This window comes from Mesocricetus auratus, unplaced genomic scaffold, assembly GCF_017639785.1.
Source record: "Mesocricetus auratus isolate SY011 unplaced genomic scaffold, BCM_Maur_2.0 Super-Scaffold_100003, whole genome shotgun sequence".
Lineage (NCBI taxonomy): Eukaryota > Metazoa > Chordata > Mammalia > Rodentia > Cricetidae > Mesocricetus > Mesocricetus auratus.
In genome coordinates this window covers 76,481,363-76,499,933 of record NW_024429188.1, presented here as the reverse complement: position 1 = coordinate 76,499,933, position 18,571 = coordinate 76,481,363, and the positions used below count along the sequence as shown (strand labels likewise).

The window sequence follows — 18,571 nt, the reverse complement described above, 5'->3', positions numbered from 1 at the left end:
AGACTGAAGCACTAATTCTATGTAGCCCTGGGAAAACCTTTACTTGGGTGGCTCCTTACTTTCCTATGTGCCAAATTGAGATGATCAGGTCAGGTTCAACTTCCTCGTGTTAGTGGGTTGGAAAATGAGAGGAATAAGCACATAACCATTTAATTACCAACCTCAATTCTGTGATTTTCAAATAAAATATTTTTCTGAAAAAGAACAAGCCTTGGGCAAGACAAAGAACTTCATTTCTTTTGTGAGGGGTGCTGTCATGTATTGTGATTGTATTCACAAAATCTAGAATTTTCTGTGCACTCTTGTACACAGAAAGACAGGCTCCCAATTACCCCTCCTAACCCAATTCCTTTCCATCACATGTACCCCGTCTTAGGCCCTTTACATCAACAAACCAATTGCTGAATCAACAAGCGTTTATTGATCATCTTGTGGTTGCCTAGCACTGTTACAGTCTTGGGTATACATACAGGCAGGTTTAAGATATGATAACTGCCCTCTAAATACTTACAGTGAACTTTTGAGATCACACACACACACACACACACACACACACGAGAACTATCAAGCTATCAATCAAAATTACGGCTAATAAGCATTAAGCGATTTTTATATTGGGAGTTGGAGGAGGGAGAGGTAAGAGCAGGAAGGAGTGGTCAGAGAAGTCTCAATGAAGGTGGTGATGCCGAGCAAGTTCTCCAAGCATGGTGATGACTTGCTAAGAGGAAATGGCTTCCAAGCTGGTAAAGCCGCTTGAACATAGGTAGCATGGTGGGGAAAGGAAAGGCATGTTAGAGGAAACCTCACGCATGAGCCTTCCTTGCTGGTGCTGAGGTTTTGACGAGGTGTGCTGGGTATCTTCTGAAGCTGGTGATATTAGGCTGGTGGGGAAAAGATGTGTCTCTTGTGTCTGATCCCCACCTGTCACAGACAAACTGGAGCAGTTTAAGACCTTGAAAGTGAAACTGTTTGAGAACTGTTCTCTGTTCTCCCAACTCAAGCACAATCCCAGGCAGCAGTTCACCTATCACTCAGGTCATAGATGTTCCACACTGGAGAACTTGCAACCCTGCCAGAATATCTTTTGGTAGACAATGGCACGAGTATTAAAAGTGACCAACGGCCTATCTGGTGCTATGGTCTTCCAGAGGCTCTGTAGTGTTCCAAGCATAGACCAATGGGTTGTTTTTCCATTAAGTCTGAAGTTGGTGGTAGGGTTGCCTCTGAAACAGTAGGAGCACACACTACAGCCATCATACATGTCCACCCAGCTTTTTAGATCCGGAAGTTCTTACTCTTTCTTGGCCAGGGTTAAGCAGTAGTTATCTTTCTTAGTTCTCTACAGTTGGCATGTTGAAGGGCAGTTCTAGAAAAACTGGTTTGTTGTCCCCAAGGAAACCTTTGTCTAGGCCTCCAACTCTTGTGGTTTAGCCAGAAGGCTAGGTCAGATACCCCAGAGAAGGCAGAGGCTTCAGTGGTAGTTGTTAACTGCAGCTTCTTGGCAATTCCTCAGTGGAGTCAAAGTGCTGCAGCCTTGTTCTTTCCTGCAACTATGCTTCCACAAGAATATGGGAACCAGAGGAAGTGCCCTGAGTCTGATGCTGATGGTCTGGGGGTCCCAGGTTGCCTCCCATCCTGTACCCAGTTGCTTTCTGCTGGGTGCCATGAGACATTGTTCCTTCAATTCATGCACAGACCAGTCTGGACATGCTGCATTCATAGCAAAGGCGGGAGGGAGGCTTCAGGGCCTGCTAGTGATCAATTAATTCCTTTGGATGGAGGCTTAAGAAGGGAGCTAGAGCCATGCTCACAGAAGCCACCATTCCTTCTTTCTCTCTGTCCCCCAGCAACTGAGTTAAGAGCCAACCTCACCCAGAGGGAGAAGGTCTTCTGGTCACAGATGATCAGTGGGATATGATTAGTGGGTCGGGGCACGGATTTCCAGGTAAACCAAAGGTCAGAAGAGCGTCTCTGGGTTTAGCCAAAAGTGGCAGGGATGGGATTTGGAGTTTTAGGTTGAGTATTCAAGGTCCAGGAGGTGCCGTGGTGAGGCAAGGTAAGGGAAATAGAAAAGCTGGCTAGGTGAGTGTCCTTGGCAATTCAACCTACATGCTGTCACACCAGTCCCCATCTCTGCCTTCACTCCATCCAATGGCCACAGTCAGTCTATCCTCAGCAGCACCTTACACATGCTTCAGTGGCAATGTCCCTTGCCCGTGACCCTCAGGGCATTGTCCACTACTTTTTTTTACAGTCCCAGTCACCACCCCACCCCACCCCCAGCTCTGGCCCCTGGTTCTTCACACATACCCAGTCAGGCTGTAGGAGTTGAACTCACTCTTGGCTTTGGGCTGTTGGCCGGGCCTTGGAGAGCTCCTAGTGGCAAGAGGCTGGGCCTGGTAGCCATCATAGTAGTTGGTACGATTTCTTTGAGGTGAGCAGGAAAAGCAGAGGATAACTCCAGCTACCAGGGAGAACAGGGCTGAAATAATGCCCAAGTAAAGAGCCTCTCCGATCTCAAATTTCATGCTGTCAGGAACCAGTGGTGAATAGAAGTCCCGAAGGATGCCATGAAGATTCCAGGCAACTGGAATAAAACCCAGGATGCCGCCAAGGATGAAGAAAACTCCACCCACTACAGCCACTCTGTCCTTAGCTCGAGATTCCTGGCAGAAGACTGTGCATCTCATGCCCACCACAGAGATAATGCAGGCCAGTGAGGACATGGCGCTGGATGTCACCATCATGGCCTGGGCAGCCTGGATGTCAGCAGGAAGTCCTAGGAGTGTACTGTAGATATCACACTGGGTGATGCCTGTGCTATGCGTAGCACACTCCATCCAGAGGCCCTTGGAAAAGCCAACCGCTGTCACAATGCTGGCACCAACGTAAGAACTCGTTCGCCAGTTGGGAAGCAGCATGGCAATCGATGTGCCTAAAAGCCCCAAAAGGCCTAGGATGTAGCCCACCAGTTGGACGCCAAGGGAGGCCATGGCAGTCCTCTCAATATAAGTCTCTTCGGAGCCCGTTCTCTCGTCTTTTGGCTGCTGCTCTTGTTTCTTGGATCCCGGACTCTAATCCCTCATTTCACAGTGTCTCTGGCAAGCTGACTTCTTCCCTCCTTACAAGTATCTGTGGGTGGCCACAAGCAGGCTCAAGAAGGCATCTAGAAAACCTTAAAAAAACCATAAACCAGATTAAATATTGACCAGAAGCTTATGAGAAACCAGAAAACGCTGAATGCCTTTTGACCTTTGTTATCTTTAAAAATAACACATGAGAAAGAAAAAAAAACTTTGGAAGTAGAGCCAAAATGTCATCACCTCCTGCGTAGGCACATGCTTTAGGTTGGCAGTCAGACAAAGGCAGGGGCCAGCAGGTGGCTGCTTTCCGAGAAGGTAGTGATGGCAATAGCAGTTGTGGTGTGTTAACTCCACTGCTAGTCTCTAAGGCCTGCTATTTAACATATTGCCAAGCAACTGCACCACGGGGCCCCTCAATTGCAGACTGAGGCCAAACTCCAGGAGACTGGATCGTGCGGAACAAGTCTTAGAATGTGGTCTTGGACTCCAGTTTGTTAGAGGCTACTTGTAGTGCCAAGGGACTAAAGATTGCTGGCTTACCCTGGAATCATTTTGCCTCTGGCAATAATGTACTTCCAGGGCAAATCAGGGTGGGAAACAAAGGTTTCTGTCCACTCTCAGAGGTCAGGTCTTTTAGCCTCGTTCAGATTCCTCCCTGCAAGGCAGCATAAGAGCCTCTAAAGGTATAGAACACCAGGTATTTCCTGTCTCCTCTCCTAACAGATGATCTCATGACCAACCTCTCAAATGACAGGTGAGGACTCTAAAGAAAAACTGTTGAACTCCAGGTCCTAGGGGTTCTCAAGGTCCCTGGCTTGTCGGAGACAGTAGAAAACGTGGAGGGAAGGCAAGCTGCTCCAGGAGGCTTTGCAAAAGGTAGGCAGACATTCAGTGATACATGGGATTTTGCAGTGTTAGGCGATTTCACACTGTTTCCAAGGCTCAAGATACAAAAGTCAAAGTAACACTCCTCCCGCTCCTTCTGCAAGAAGGTTCAGTCCACACATTTTCAACCCAATACAACATTGCTACTCCATCTTCACCTTCCTAATTTTTTGTAGGGGAGTGCTGGAGAGATGGCTCAGTGGTTAAGAGCACTGGTTGCTCTTCCAGGGGACCTAGGTTCAATTCCCAGCACCTATGTGGTGTGTCATAACTGTCAGTAACTTCAGTTCCAGCTCGGATTCCCTTGTCTGACCTCTGCAGGCACCTGGCCCACAAATGACATACAGACACACATACAGGCAAAACATTCATATGCATAAAAAACAAATGTTTTCAAATTTCTCTTACACATTGCTCAGGGATCCATTCTTTCCTGAATTAAAACTCTAGAAACGAACAAGTGTACCTATTCTGTTACCTAATCTGTTCCCTATCCAAATCTAAATTTTCAGTGGAAAGTCTCCTAATAGTCAACACAGGCAAAGGGATCCTCTAATAAAAAATTCTGGGAGGAGGTGATTGGAACTCAGCTCAGTGGGAGCATGGAAAATCTCATGACAACCTCATCTGACCTTTTCAAAGGAACACAGCACCTCTCCCTCTGTACCTCCTGATCTGTTCTTGCCTGGGTCCTATGTTGTCACCAAATGGTAACCCTCTCCATCTAGACCAATATCCCAGGAGTGATTCTTCATACCCTGCTCCTGTTTATCCCTGCATCTTATAACTATGACGTTCCACTAGTCCTGTCTTCTGAATTACTTAAAATTTATGACTCTCATGTCTCATCTCCACCACCTACTTCCTAATTTGGGGCTTCATCATCCATCCTTCCTCACCTGGGGAAACAACAGTTATATAACTGGTCTTCCTGCCAGTCTTGCCTAGTCCAATGAAGTCTCCTCGTGGTTGCCATGATGATCTTTCAACACATAAATCTGAAGAAGTCATTTGAATGTGTGTCACCGGGTGGGAGGAGGGGTGCCACTTGATGCATAAACCTGTGGATGCCAAATGTTGACTTCAGGTATCTTCCTTGATTTTTCTCCATCTTATGTTTTGATTTTTTTGATAATCTATTTTATTATACATCTATGCACACATGTGTGTATGCATGTGGAGGTCAGAGGAAAACTTGTGGGGAGAGTTGATTCTCTCCTTCCACCATGTGAGTTCTGGCGATCAAACGTAGGCTGTTAGACTTGGCAGCAAGTACCTTTACTCACTGAACTATATCGACACCCTCTGCCTTTAATTTTATTTGGAGATGGTCTCTCCCTGAACCTGGAGCTTGTTGTTTTCGCTGGCAGGCGAAGCCTTGTGGTCTGCTTCCTCCTCACCCACTCGGAGTGCACATGCCTCCACACCCAAGTTTATTTTTTACATTGTTCCTGGAGATCTGAACTCAAGTCTTCCTGGAGATCTGAACTCAAGTCTTCATGTTTTCACAAGTTACTACTCTTAAGACATTCCAGTGGCCCACTGTTGACCAAAGGATAAAACCCAAGTTTCTTTGAACTCTGTGGCCCCCAAGATTCACCTGCTCATACTCAATATTGTGGCTGAACTAAATTGCTCTCGGCTCTTCAATCATGTCATGTGGTGTTTTTGCTCCCACGTCTGAGCACAGGCTGTACTGTAAGGAATGTTTTGAGGACTTAGCTTGGATATTTTTCATTCTAGACACAGTCCAGTGCCCCTCTCCTGTATTTTTCTAAATATTCATTTATTTTATGTGTGTAAATGTCTTGCTTGTGTGGAATATGTTCAGGGCCCTTGAGTACCAAAAGAGGGAATTGGATCCCCTGGAACTGTAGTTAAAGATTGTTATGAGCTAACATGTGTAGGTGCTGAGATTTGAACCTAGGTCCTCTGGAAGAGCATTCAGTGCTATTCACTACTGAGTCGTCTCTCCAGGACACTCTTCTATATTCTTATAGCACCTTCTTCTATCATCACCATAACAACAATAATAATAGCAGTACACATACTGCCTCCTTTTGGCTGTTTTCTGCTTGTTTTGTTTTGAGACAACATTTCACTATGTAGGACAGGCCTGCCTGGAACTCACTGTTAGCCTGAACTAGCCTCAGACTTGTGATCTTCCTGCCTCAGCCATCCAAGTGCTAAGAACACAGGCAGCACCATTGTGCCAGGATATATAGTGTTTCTCATTTGACTATTATAAGCACTTTATATCTGTCAATTCATTTAATTGTCAACTATTTCATGATAGACACAGTAATACTCTCTACTGTATAGTAAGTGAAAAAACTAAGGTCATGACATACTTGTGTTATAATTTCCTGTTTAAACTCATTTTTTCTCTGCTTGCATGGGAGCTACTTGTTGGCATAGATGGCATCTTATTTATGTCTGTATTTCGTGTGTCTTACACAGTGCCTTACCCACCAAATAACTGTTTAAACATACCTTTTACTAAAACAAATGGAGACAGGGTCTTTCTATGTAGCCCTGACTTGTCTGGAACTTGCTATGTAATCCAGGCTGCCTTTGAAATCCTACCCCTGTCTCCTAAATGCTAAGATTACAAGCGTGCACCAGCTCACCTAGCTTCAAACACATCATCTTAATGAAAGAATAAAAGCAGTTAACAGGTTTGAAGGACCCAGGAGACTATGAGGAGTCAGTGAACATTGCAGAGAAAAGATCACCGGTGTTACTCACAGAGAATGAAGAGGATCAGAAGAAAAGGGGATAGCTAGAGGAGGACAAGATGGAGAAATACATAATTCCACCCCTCCTTCTCTCTCTCTCTCTCTGTCTCTGTCTCTCTGTCTGTCCCTGCCTCTCTGTCTCTCTCTGTCTCTTTCTCTCTATCTCTCTCTGTCTCTGTCTCTCTGTCTCTCTCCCTCTCTCTGTCTCTCTCCCTCTCTCTCTCTCTCCCTCCATTTGTTGAATATCTTGCCTATTCAGTTGGAGGTGAAAACCATGCTAAACTTGTGTTTCCCAGCCACATAAAACACATCGTTAATAGTCCTGTTCATCAGCACAGCTATGATGGTGGTATCTATAAAAAGCAATGCAAGGGCCAATGCACAATTAGCAAATTCTGCCATTAACAGCTATGACAAGGGGCAAGTCCTTTCCTGGCACTGGTTTTCTCCTGCTACTCTGATCACAGCTGTGTCTATCCATGTCTCAGATGCTCATGTCAGCAAGGCCTTCAGCAATCCTACTCCTCCACTGTAAGCATCCTCCTGGTGAATATTTTACATTTCCAACACTTTCTGAAGTTCCCTTCTCCCATACCGCCTCATTATGTAGCTAGTACTGCCAGTCTTGACCTTTCTCTTTAAGGCCAACTTTCTTAATCCTTTTAATATTGATATCCCGCTTCACCTTTGCACACTCGTCTCAGCTGTAGCCTCGCTTCTGCCGTTTGCCCTCCACTGAGAATGCTCTCACCAAAGTTAATCATTGCCTTAGTCCAATGTCTAATATTCATATATCTGCCACCTTGCCTTGCCTCTCTCCTTCAGAAAACTGACTTCTCCATTGTTCTCTATAGTGCTTCCAATGTTGCCATTCCTCTCTCTTTTTAAAGACAGGACTTCAAAATATAGCTGAGCCTGACTTGGTACTCACTATGCAGCCCAGGATGGCTTCAAACTCCCAGCAAATCCTCTTGCGTTGGTTTGACAATGGCTGTTAAATCCACACCTGTCTCATACACCTGTCTTTTGAACTCAAGGTTTGCATAGTAGACTGCATTTGACATGAGCACCATGGATGTATTAATGTATCAACGGCACCTCAAATTCAACACATATAAAGCAGAAGTCTCTGCCCTCATCTCTTCCCATCCTCAAACTAACCTTCATACATTGTGCCCTATCTCAGTATCCAGTATGCCCTATCTGCCATCCAGTAATCCAAGCCAGTAAGCGTTGTTTCTTCAGTCTTTCTATTTTCTTTTTTTCTTCTTCTTTTTGAGATAGGATCTTCAGATATAGCTCAGGCTGGCCTTGAACTTATAGCAATCCTTCTACTTCAGCCTCTGATTATCAAACTGAGTCACCACACCTGACTTCCTAGAATTTCCTTGGCATATAATCTTAATGAAGTCATTCTAGATAAACCTTCAAAATAAAATACAAATGTATCTATTTCCCTCTCCCCGGTCCAAACCTTAGTTTAGATGACACAGCCAACATCTCTTGTCTATTGGAAATCACATGGCCCCCTCTGGTTGGTCTCACTAATCCCACTTCAGCCTTGCCCCTGAAATCAATCATCAAGCTAGTCATGAAGGATCTTTCTATAAGTATAATCGAGTCATAACTGTCATGTTAGCCCTTGCCATGCTTAAAAGACTTTAGGAACATTTGATTGCTTTCAGCGTAAAGGTCGGTCTCTTAGGACACCAGGGAAAGCTTTCTATTGTCTGACCTCATACTTTACTTCTGAGTTTCATCCCTAGCTGTTAACCACCCATTTCATGCCTTTGCCTTTAGACTGACCAGCCCCCTCGGCGAATGCATGTGCACACACATGTGCACACCAATTCAGTTGTATCTGAGCAGTTGTAGTTTTCTACATCTGCCTTTGTGTTCCAGCCTTGCCATCCATCCACCATTTTCCCAGAGACTTGCTGGTCATCCTTTAGTGTTATAATCATCCATTTTGGAGAACTGTTCTTGGACCCTCCTCCATTTCTTGTCCAGGTTGACTTAAATACCTTCCTTCAAACATGCAGAAGGATGGAGAACTACCTTACAGATTTTGTTGGGAAAGAACTCCTGGTTCTCAGAGAAGCAACTTGAACCTCCGCTTTCTTGGGATGGCAACAGGATGAAGCTTGAGTCATACTTGGTGGCACATACTGTAACCCTGGCACTGAGCAGGTGGAGACAGAAGTGTGGCAAGTTAGAGGCCAGTTTGGGCTATATAGGGAGGTCCGGGTCAGTGTTGGCTACATAGCAAGACTCTGTCTCTAAAACAAGCAACTAAACCAAAACAAGCAACCCTCAGTTTCCCCAAGGAAATCAAAGGTTCTCCAAGAGAAAAACCTCTCCTGAGAGCTAGGCCTGACTTAGTAGTTGTTGAGAAGAAAGAATCTGAGAGTTCAGTCACGAAAACACCAACTGAAGGCTAGGGCTGTCAGTCAGAAAGGGAGTTGCCATAACTGAGCAGGAGTTTATTCATTATTCCAAAGGAAAAAGTGGTTCCCTGGGAGCTAATTCTCCCTTAGGGTCAGGAAGACAAGGTTGACAAACTAGCAGCTGACTGGGTGGGGTGAGGTAAGCTAGGCTGATTCCTATTTTGGCAAGCAGTAGCACTGAGGGCAGACACTGAAGAGAAAGGGTCCTGCCCGAGCGCCCAGGTCTAGTCTCCTGTCTAGGTATACCTACAACCTGTTGATTTGTTCATCAATACAGTTTTCTTCACCTCGAATTAGGTAGTGGAAAGGAGAGGCCATCTAAAGAAATGGAAAGACCATAAAGCTGCTATTTGAAGTAGAGAACTTTAAAAGAAACCTTTCTCTCAGGGTCCCCCCAAAATCCAGGTCCCCCTTGCTTTGAGGATGTAGGGACTCTAGGCCTTGCTAGCTGAATTCATTAACTGGGAGTGAAGCCAACATCCTCCATGGCCAAAAGCTGGCCCAGAAAGTTTCCCTCTGGACCTTCACCTAATCTTCCTTAGGGGAGGGATTGGAACTGCAGGAGAGGATTAAGAGGGTCAAGCCTGATTTAACTCCTTCTCACCAGGGAAGTTGTCTTGATACTGTCTCTGTCTGTGGTGCCTGCTATTTCTCTATTGAAGATAACCTTAAAAACATGAGTGTGACAGAATCATTAAGATTCTGTGACTCAAGGAAGGTGCTGATACAGCCTTCTGTTAAGGATGGAAGCCATCAGAGCCTGTTTGCCAGTCTTCCTCATGTCCCCACCCCTTGATTTTACAGCCACTCTGAGGAGTCTGAGACAGTGGCTCCCTACCCTGTACCCTACTCCCGAATCCCAAGGGCTCGAGTGAGTGTCGAAGCCATCCCTTTGCAATCCACCTTTCTGCATCAGTTGAGAGATGACAGCTGTTGTACCTAGAGTGAGGGATTTTATAATTGTCTTTTTAAAAAGAAGCTTATTTTTGTTCAGTTCACCAAGGTAAAAGTCAGCATACTTTAAGGCACCAGGAAACAGAAAGGAAGGATTTATAAGACAAAACCCGACCACTATCAGCACTGCCAAGTGCCATCAGCCCGAGTGTTGTGAATGTTTTGGCTCCAACTCCATTTTTTAAGAACACTCAAAAAATACAGTACCTGAGATGGGGGCGTTCCTGGAGAGCAATTGAGAGCCTTGCAAAGAGAGTCACAGAGGAACCTACCTTCTGCTGCCCCTTAAGCTCTCAAGCCCAGGAGGGCATTGGAACGTCCCGCCCTGCTTAGCCTCCTGTGGTCCAGCAAAAGGGAAAAGCTCTAGCTCCCTTCCTCCTGTGTTCTCCCCAGTTCCTTCATTTCAAATGATCTGACCTGAAGAATGGATCTTCTGGCCCTTCTCATTAAAGGATGGCACACCTTGTTACAACTTGAAGAAAGCACATAGCACCAACCCATATGCTCACTACCATATCCTTCCCTTGGTATCCTAAGGTAACCGACCCTGACTCCATCAAGGGCTCCAGTGACTGCAGCTAGGTTTGAAACTACCCACCTACGTGAGCCTGAAGGACAGTAACTGCCTTAGGATACTTACAGAGCAGCTGTGCTTTTGAAGAGCTCCGGACTGAAGAGACACCCCTGGGGACAGAGGACTGAGTGAGTCCTGGTAAGGGCAATCTGGTTCTGAGGGGCCCCAGGCTGTGGTGATAAGGGATTTCTAATTGTTAGCCACAGCTTTTCAAAAATCCACCTTCTTACAGATGAGAATTAAACCCCTGGAGGCTGGAAAAAGATTGAAGTATTCTTTAAAAAAATGTTTGGTGGATTTTATGTTTACCCTGTTAAAAACTCCAGCTGGGCTTCTGTGTGGTGGACCTCTGTGAACCCCAGGGGAAACTTGTGGGGAGGGGGATTTGGGCCAAGGAGGAATTTAGAACATTCCTGCTTTAGGGGGAAGGGAGAGAAGGGTGTTCTCTTATGCCCATTAGGTGTCCCTGGCTTGCGGCCCCAAGGCTCAGCAGGAAGTAAGCCTCATGAGCACAGCCTGGGTGAACTAGAACCCAAGTGGCCTGGCACTGCAGTTCTGTGCTGCCAGGCTTCCAGAACTCTTCAACTCACTGTGGTTCTCTGGTAAGACCCCAGTCCTAATCCATCCCCAAGGCCAGCTTCCCAAGGGAAAACATGTGTACCATAGATTTGTCATCAGAATTTTTAGGGTGGAAACCTGGGTTCTCGCAGGCACAACAAACTAGGTTTAACCATTGTCTGTACTACACCAATTAAATACACAGTTATAGCAAAAAGCAGAGAAAGGAGATTTATTCAATATGGTAACTTTGGGAAGAAGAAATAAAGGGGCTCAGGGATCCTGCAAGTCCTTCTTCAGGGTGTTGACAGGAGGATTAGTTTTCTGTAGAAGGAAGGTGTGCATGATTGAGCAATCCTGGTCATGGGGCAGTCCCGTCCGTCATTGATTGTGTCTCTGCTCCTTTCTGTTCTGTAAGGTGGTCTGATAACTCATGTGAAATCTCTGCCTGAGAAGCAAGTTCCTCCTTTGCAAAGGTTTCTTCCCCCCACCCAAGCTTCAGCTTTGCCCTTCTCCCAGCACAGTATCCCTGGGGAAATTTTAATTCTTTCTGGTTGATTTTTTCAATAGTCTGATAGCCAAAGGGAAAGACATAAGCATCTCTTTTTAAAACATATTCTCTCTGGGCTAGGGAGTGTAGGTCAGCTGGTAGAGAGCTTGCTTTGATTCTCAGCACCCATAAAACTGGGCATGGAGCCCAGACCTGTAACCCCAGCATATGGAAGGTGGAGGCAGAAGGTTCAGAAGTTCAAGGTAAGTTTGAGACTAGTTGATCTATGTGAGACCTGGCCTCAAAAATAAAGTTGAATATATGAGTGTAGTCTCCCTCTCTCCTGTGTCCCTTCTTTCCTCTATCCCTCCCAGAAAAAAAAAACATCATTTCTCCTACCAAGAGAGATTACAGATGCAGTCTCTGTGAGTTCAGAGCAGGCCCTGAGCAGTGAGCCTAATGATGCCTCTTTTCCTCTCCAGCAAACACAGAAGTACTAAATACTATGCCATTCGAGCCCCCTCAAAAGTTCTGTATAGTACAATGATTAGGATTCCTAAAAACTTTGCTTTTTTCTTTTTCCTTTTTCTTTTTTCTTTTTGGTTTTTCCAGACAGGGTTTCTCTGTGTAACAGCCTTAGCTGTCCTGGAACTTGCTCTGTAGACCAGGCTGGCCTCGAACTCACAGAGATCCACCTGCCTCTGCTTCCCAAGTACTGGGATTACAGGCATGCACTATCACCACATGGCTTCCTCTTTTTTAAAAATTGTGACAGGTTCTCTATGTAGCCCAGGCTAGCCTCAAATTCACTATGTACTCCATGATAACCTAGAACTTATAGCAATCCTGTTGTCTCCAAAGTACTGGAATATTATGCTATTGAAAAAAATTCAGAGAATAGAATATAAAAAAATAAAATGAAGTTTCCCATAATGCTACTGACCAGTGATAATCACTGCTAATATTTTGAAACCATTAATTTTATAAAACTGAATCACACAATATATATAATTCTATAATCTATCATTTCTAAAGACTGTGCCATGGAGCTTCTCCCATATCAATTAAAAAACCAGTTTTTAAGCTCTCCAATACCTGAATTGCATTCCATCATGTAAAATGATTTTCTTTACCCCAAAAAACAGACATTTTGTCATATACCATTTTTTGCTAATAAAAAAATTCTCATCTCTCTGTATAATTATAACAAATTCCCTAGGCCTAGAATTGTTTGGTTAGAGAGTATTTACTTCTTTTTTCCAGATAAGGTTTCTCTGTGTAGCCTTGCCAGTCCTGGAACTCTGTAAACCAGTCTGGCCTTGAACTCACAGAAATCCGCCTGCCTCTGCCTCTGGAGTGCTGGGATTAAAGACATGCGCCACCACCGCCCAGAGACAGCATTTACTTTTAAACACTAGTACAATACATTGCAAAAATAAGGTGGCTGCTGCTGTTTCCAATGAAGACACTGAAGTCCAGTGAGGTGAAAGTACAAAATACGTAGCAACTCAAGGTGAGTTCGACCTGGTATCTGGGTGTCTCGTTGAGTCAACTTTCAGGTGAACACGCTGTGACTCCTCGGGAGTCCCGCATAGAAATGTTCTTCCGGTTAGGGGCGGGCCATTATGCAGTTGGTGGTCCTGGGGCCTGTGTGGAGACTTTTTCCATGCATGCTCTCACTGAGCTGACCCAGAGCGGAAGCATGCCTGACTACCAGAGGTGGCCCACTGTGGACTTGGACTCTGAATTGGTGTACTTTTTTTTTAAAGTAATATCAAAGCAAACAGATTTGTTGCCTAGGGAGAATTCAGTGAAGCAAATCAGACTTCTTCGTCCTTCCTAAAATGGCCTATCCCTGCCTCGCTGGTATGAATGGGTCACTGATCCCTCTAACAGTAGTCCTGCACAAGAGATTCTTCAGGATTGGCCCCCTTGGCAGGCTGGGACAAGCTAAGGTCAGTGAGGCCTGAACTCGGGCCTGGGGACTCAGCAGGGAAGCAGGCAAGGCTGCAGGGGCTAGGAGGATAACATGCTAATCCTCTAACCAGCTCAGTGACCTTGAGCAAATCTTTCCAGCCTCCTTTTTCCAGGCTCCCCGCAGCTGACTCTTCAAGCCCGGACTAATGAATCTGGGAGTGCTTTGCCACTTAGAAAACGCTGGCTGAAGGCGAACTGTTTGACTTTGTGGTGGTGGTGCGCCTTATCAGCTCTCAGTGATACTGTGCAACTGAGGATAGAAAAAGACAGACTCTTAGGGACAGGTGCCAGGGCGGATGAGGGCGCCGTGTTCGAAGGATGTGGTTACCGTGCTGGCAAGCATTCAAGGACTGGGTTCTAACAATGCTCCATACAGGTCGGCACTGACAGATCCTGGTGGCCCCATGCCAAAGCCTATATAAGCCCTGGCTTCGGAGGTGGGAAGGGATCTTAGTAATCATACTGCTGAGACCCCGGCTGACATCCAGCCCCCTACTCAGGCAGAGGATGGAGAAGAACATGAAGGAAAGGGGGAGAGTAGCAGTCTAGGGAGAGCAGTATCTGGGTAAGGAGAAGAGTGAGCAGTGTGAGAGCAAAGGAAGGAAAATAAAGGTCTGAAAAGTGATGAGGAGAAGGGAGCAGATGAGAGAGCCGTCTCTGAGGAAGCGAATGTTAGTCATCTAGATAAAGCAAGGTCTTGAAGGAGGGGGAAGAGATGGTGTGATGAAAAGAGAAGTCTAGCGTGGGGGGATATCACTTAGTAGGTAGGATGTTTGCCTAACAGGCAGGAAACCCGGGGTTCTGTGTAGCATGACATAAAGCTGGGCATGGTGTGTGCCCATGATCCTTATATAACCAGAGGCTGAGGCAGGATTGCCATGGATTCAGTGCTAACCTGAGGTACCTGACTACAAAATTGGAGGAGTCTAGAAGGCAGCAGCAACTTGAGACAAGAATAAGGAGGAAAGAACTCTGGGAAGAGTTGGGGAGTCTGTGGCATGGGAAAGATGCAAGAGATCATTTCACCAAACAAAGACACACTTGCCAGCATTGACCCCGTGTCACCAAGCCAATGACAACTTTTGAGGACCGAACTTCCCTCACTTCCATACAGCTTTCAATACCCTCCATAAGTGCCCTCCTGGCTTCTGACACAACATGTCCACGGTTTTTCTCCCTATCTCTTGAGCCCCTTTTTTCTTGACTCCTTATCCTCTTTCAAGCAGTAAGAATTGATGCTTCATAAAATTAGAGAGTAGAATGAATGATTATCAGAGCCTCAGAAGGACATGGAATGAGAGCAATGGGGAGTCAACGGTCAATGGTCACATTTGTGCAATTGTATAGGGCAGATAGCTTCTGATGTGCTGTGTCATCAGAGGTTATTTATGGTTGACAACAATTCATTTTTTCAACTTGAAGTATGCGAATTTAATTCAATCAAAATTTTGAAATTCAATGGATCGAAAGGATACAATCAAGACTCATAAAGGGTAATTCAGTTCATGGAATATAAATATTTACAAATTGTGTGTCTGACATGGAAATTATATTTTTCCTTATTTTATTTAAATTAGAAACAAGCTAGTTTTACATGTCAATCCCAGTTCCCTCTCCCTCCCCTCCTCCCTTGCCTCCCAACAACCCCCATCCCATCCCCTTTCTGCTCCCCAGGGAGGGTAAGGCCTTCCACGGGAGATCTTCAAAGTCTGTCATATCATTTGGAGCAGGGCCTAGGCCCTCCCCCGTGCATCTAGGCTGAGAGAGTATCCCTCTATGTGGAATGGGCTCATAAAGTTCACTCGTATACTAGGGATAAATACTGATCCACTACCAGAGGCCCCATAGATTGCCCAGGCCTCCTAACTGACACCCATCTTCAGGGCATCTGGATCGGTCCTATGCTGGTTTCCAGCTATCAGTGTGGGGGCCATGAACTCCCCCTTGTTCAGGTCAGCTGTTTCTATGGGTTTCGCCAACTTGGTCTTGACCCCTTTGCTCATCACTCCTCCCTCTCTGCAACAGGATTCCAGCCCAGTGTTTAGCTGTGGGTGTCTGTCTGCTTCTGCTTCCATCAGCTACTGGATGAAGGCTCTGGGATGGCATATAAGGTAGTCATTAATCTCATTATTGGGGAAGGGCATTTAAGGTAGCCTCTCCATTATTGCTTAGATTCTTAGTTGGTGTCATTCTTGTAGATATCTAGAAATTTTCCTAGTGCCAGATTTCTCTTTAAACCTATAATGATTTCCTCTATTATGGTATCTCTATTCTTGCTCTCCTCTATTCTTCCCCCAACTCAGTCTTCCTGCTCCCTCCTGTCCTCCTCTCCCCTCCTCCTCTCCCCTTCTCTTTCTCCTGACTCTCTCTCCCCTCCCCCCATGCTCACAATTTGCTCAGGAGATCCTGTCCCTTTCCCCTTCTCTGGGGAACCAGACAACAATTAATTTAATGTTTCAGAATAGCTGGTGAAGAGTATCTTGAATGATTTCATACAAGGAAATAGGAATTATTTGAGGTGGGACTGGGGAGGTGTCTTGGCTGTTAAGAGCACTAGCTGCTCTTCCAAAGGACCTTGGTTTGATTCCCAGCTTACAATCATCTGTAACTCCAGTTACAGGGGATCCAATGCCCCCTTCTGCCCTCGGAGGGCACTATACACATGAATACATCCATACACATGAAATAATAAAAAGGAATTTTAAAGACTTCTTTGGGGTTATGGTTGTATCAATTATTCTAATCTAATTATTACACACTGTGCACATGCATCAAATCATCACACTATGTTCCATATCATGTGCCAATTAACTACTTCAAAATATTGTAGGAGGCTGGGTTAGAACTAAGTGGTAACATGCTTGCCTAGTATACTTATGGCCAGCGTTCCTTTTCCAGCACCGCAAAAAATTGTTTTAACAGATGGCTGTTTCTAGCAAGAGTGGGAGGGAAATAAGAGAGGGTGGAGCAAATAATTGGAATCCATTATATATGTGCTTGAATTTGAACAAAATTTATTGATGAAATTTGGTGTTTCTCAAGGGCCTGGCTCAGACTTTCTCCCCTCATTCTGCATTCAGGAAGTCTTCTTTGTCCTTAATGGTTTCAATTGTATGTATAATTGGATGACTTCCAAACAGGCACTGTCAGCTCAGATTTTTCTGAGCTTTAGATCTCTCTGGACTGGTATCTTTTTTTAGTGGCTCATTGTGCCCCAATCATGTCCCTTTTTGTTGACATGGAATTTCTTTTTAAATTTTGAATTTTACTTTACGTACTTATCCTAGTTCCGCCTCCCTCTCTCTTCCCGCTCCCCTCTTCTTCCCCCCACCCTACCCCATTCAATCCCTCTTCAGAGAGGGTAAGGCCTCCCGTGGGAGTCAAGGAAAGTCTGTACCATCACTACATTGAGGCAGGACCAAGGCCCACCCCTGACACGGAATCTTAATATGTAGCTCAGATAGCCCTCTAACTCACTGTCCACTGCCTCAGCCTCTCAAGTGGTAGGATTGCAAGTAAATGCAACCATGACTGGCTAAAAATTATGTCCTTAACTCCTCTTTGAACTAAAACCCATCCTCTTTCATGATTCTGTATTTGAAAAAGCCAGTTTCCTAAGCCAGAAACCTCAAAGTTGGCCTTGGTTTAATTTCCTCAGCTCATCTCACCTGGATGTCCTTCCAATCCTATCTCCCACCTATGGTTTTTCATTCCCCCGACTGGTTTCAACTCCTGCCTTATTACCAGTGTCTCCTGCCCAGACAAAGCTACAGCTTCCTATTGGTGGCTTTCTGTCAGTTCTGCGGGCAGTGTCTCCGCATGATCTAGTGCCCCACACTGATTTTCTCTCTCCATCCAGACACTCCCCACCCGCTTCCTTTCAGCTTCTCAAGCATGCCATGTACTCCTTAATCGGAAGATGTTTATAATCCAGATTCTTTTGGCCTGGAACTCCTTCTGCTTTTTCTAAAAGTCTTACCGTTTAGTTCTCAGTTTACACATTGCTTACCTAATGTCTGGTGTCCCTTTGTTGGATAGCATTCCTCTCTGCACTGAAAGCACTTTGTTAACCCCATCCTGCTCCCCCACCACCAGTCCTCCTGGGATGTAGTGGTTGCTTTTCCCTTAGTGGTCTATAATTGCCCAGAAAGCATGGTTTTTACTTGTGATTTTCATTAAGCTATTCTACAGTCATTATCATATAGTAACATTTCCATAGGACACATTCAATTGAACTGAGAAGACAATGTGGTAAGAAGAGAAATGGTGGCTATCTCATGGGTGGGAGGACTCTGGGAGAAGAGGGAGATGTAAGAGGATTCTGTAATGGAAACAAATGGAGAAGACTTCTTGGCGGTGCAAGAGAAATGTCTACAGATATCTCTGAGAGACAGGAGAGTATTATGGTGTTTGGGGACATGGCTATGAAGATCTCGGCAGAGAGGTGTGGAGTAGACAGTTGTACTGCACTGGTACATGGACTTTGAGAAGAAAGGAGAGGCGGGATGGAAATCTCACAAGGTCCCACCCCTAAATAAAGAGCTATATGCAGTTAAAGACTGCTTAGAGATGGAGAATCAGTCTTCTCTTGGGAATTCATCCACAAGTTTTTACTCTAGACTTTTACTCTAGCTTTTTCTCTGTGCCTTTGGAGAGTTCCAAGGCCAGTAGCTAGGGTTCACATTGGCAAGGTTACCATGCTATCATCCATCTGCATCAAATTGTAGAATAAGGAACATGCGATTGAGGCATCTTGAAAGGCCAAGTTTGTGTTCCTCAGCTGCCAGGTGATCCACATCTCAGAATAATGGGGTTTCACTAAGTTTAATGCAGATGAATTTAGAGACATGTTAGCCGAAAGGTAA

At 45.2% G+C, this 18,571-nt stretch overlaps 1 protein-coding gene and 1 long non-coding RNA gene across 3 annotated transcripts; one reads left to right on the top strand and one right to left on the bottom strand.

The window, feature by feature from the left end:
* Positions 1-398: 398 nt before the first annotated feature.
* On the bottom strand, positions 399-10,874 carry Cldn2 (claudin 2). 2 transcript variants are annotated; one of them, XM_013118158.3, is made up of 2 exons: positions 10,748-10,874; positions 399-3,175 (listed from the first exon to the last, which is right to left on the bottom strand). In XM_013118158.3, exon 2 carries the CDS (start codon positions 2,991-2,993, stop codon positions 2,301-2,303), a length of 693 nt encoding a protein of 230 aa, XP_012973612.1. In that variant the 5' UTR covers positions 2,994-3,175; positions 10,748-10,874; the 3' UTR covers positions 399-2,300. The 2 variants fall into 2 exon arrangements, with proteins under 2 accessions (XP_012973612.1, XP_040600388.1); XM_040744454.1 differs by lacking the exon at positions 10,748-10,874 and adding an exon at positions 3,324-3,422.
* On the top strand, positions 3,849-12,172 carry LOC121140020. Its single transcript, XR_005876843.1, has 3 exons — positions 3,849-3,959; positions 10,645-10,819; positions 11,142-12,172. It is a non-coding gene; the product is annotated as an uncharacterized LOC121140020 (long non-coding RNA).
* Positions 12,173-18,571: the final 6,399 nt, after the last annotated feature.

What these genes read in the sequence shown, in the direction of transcription:
- Cldn2 (XM_013118158.3), bottom strand. Translation starts at nt 2,993, where the DNA reads ATGGCCTCCCTTGGCGTCCAACTGGTGGGCTACATCCTAGGCCTTTTG.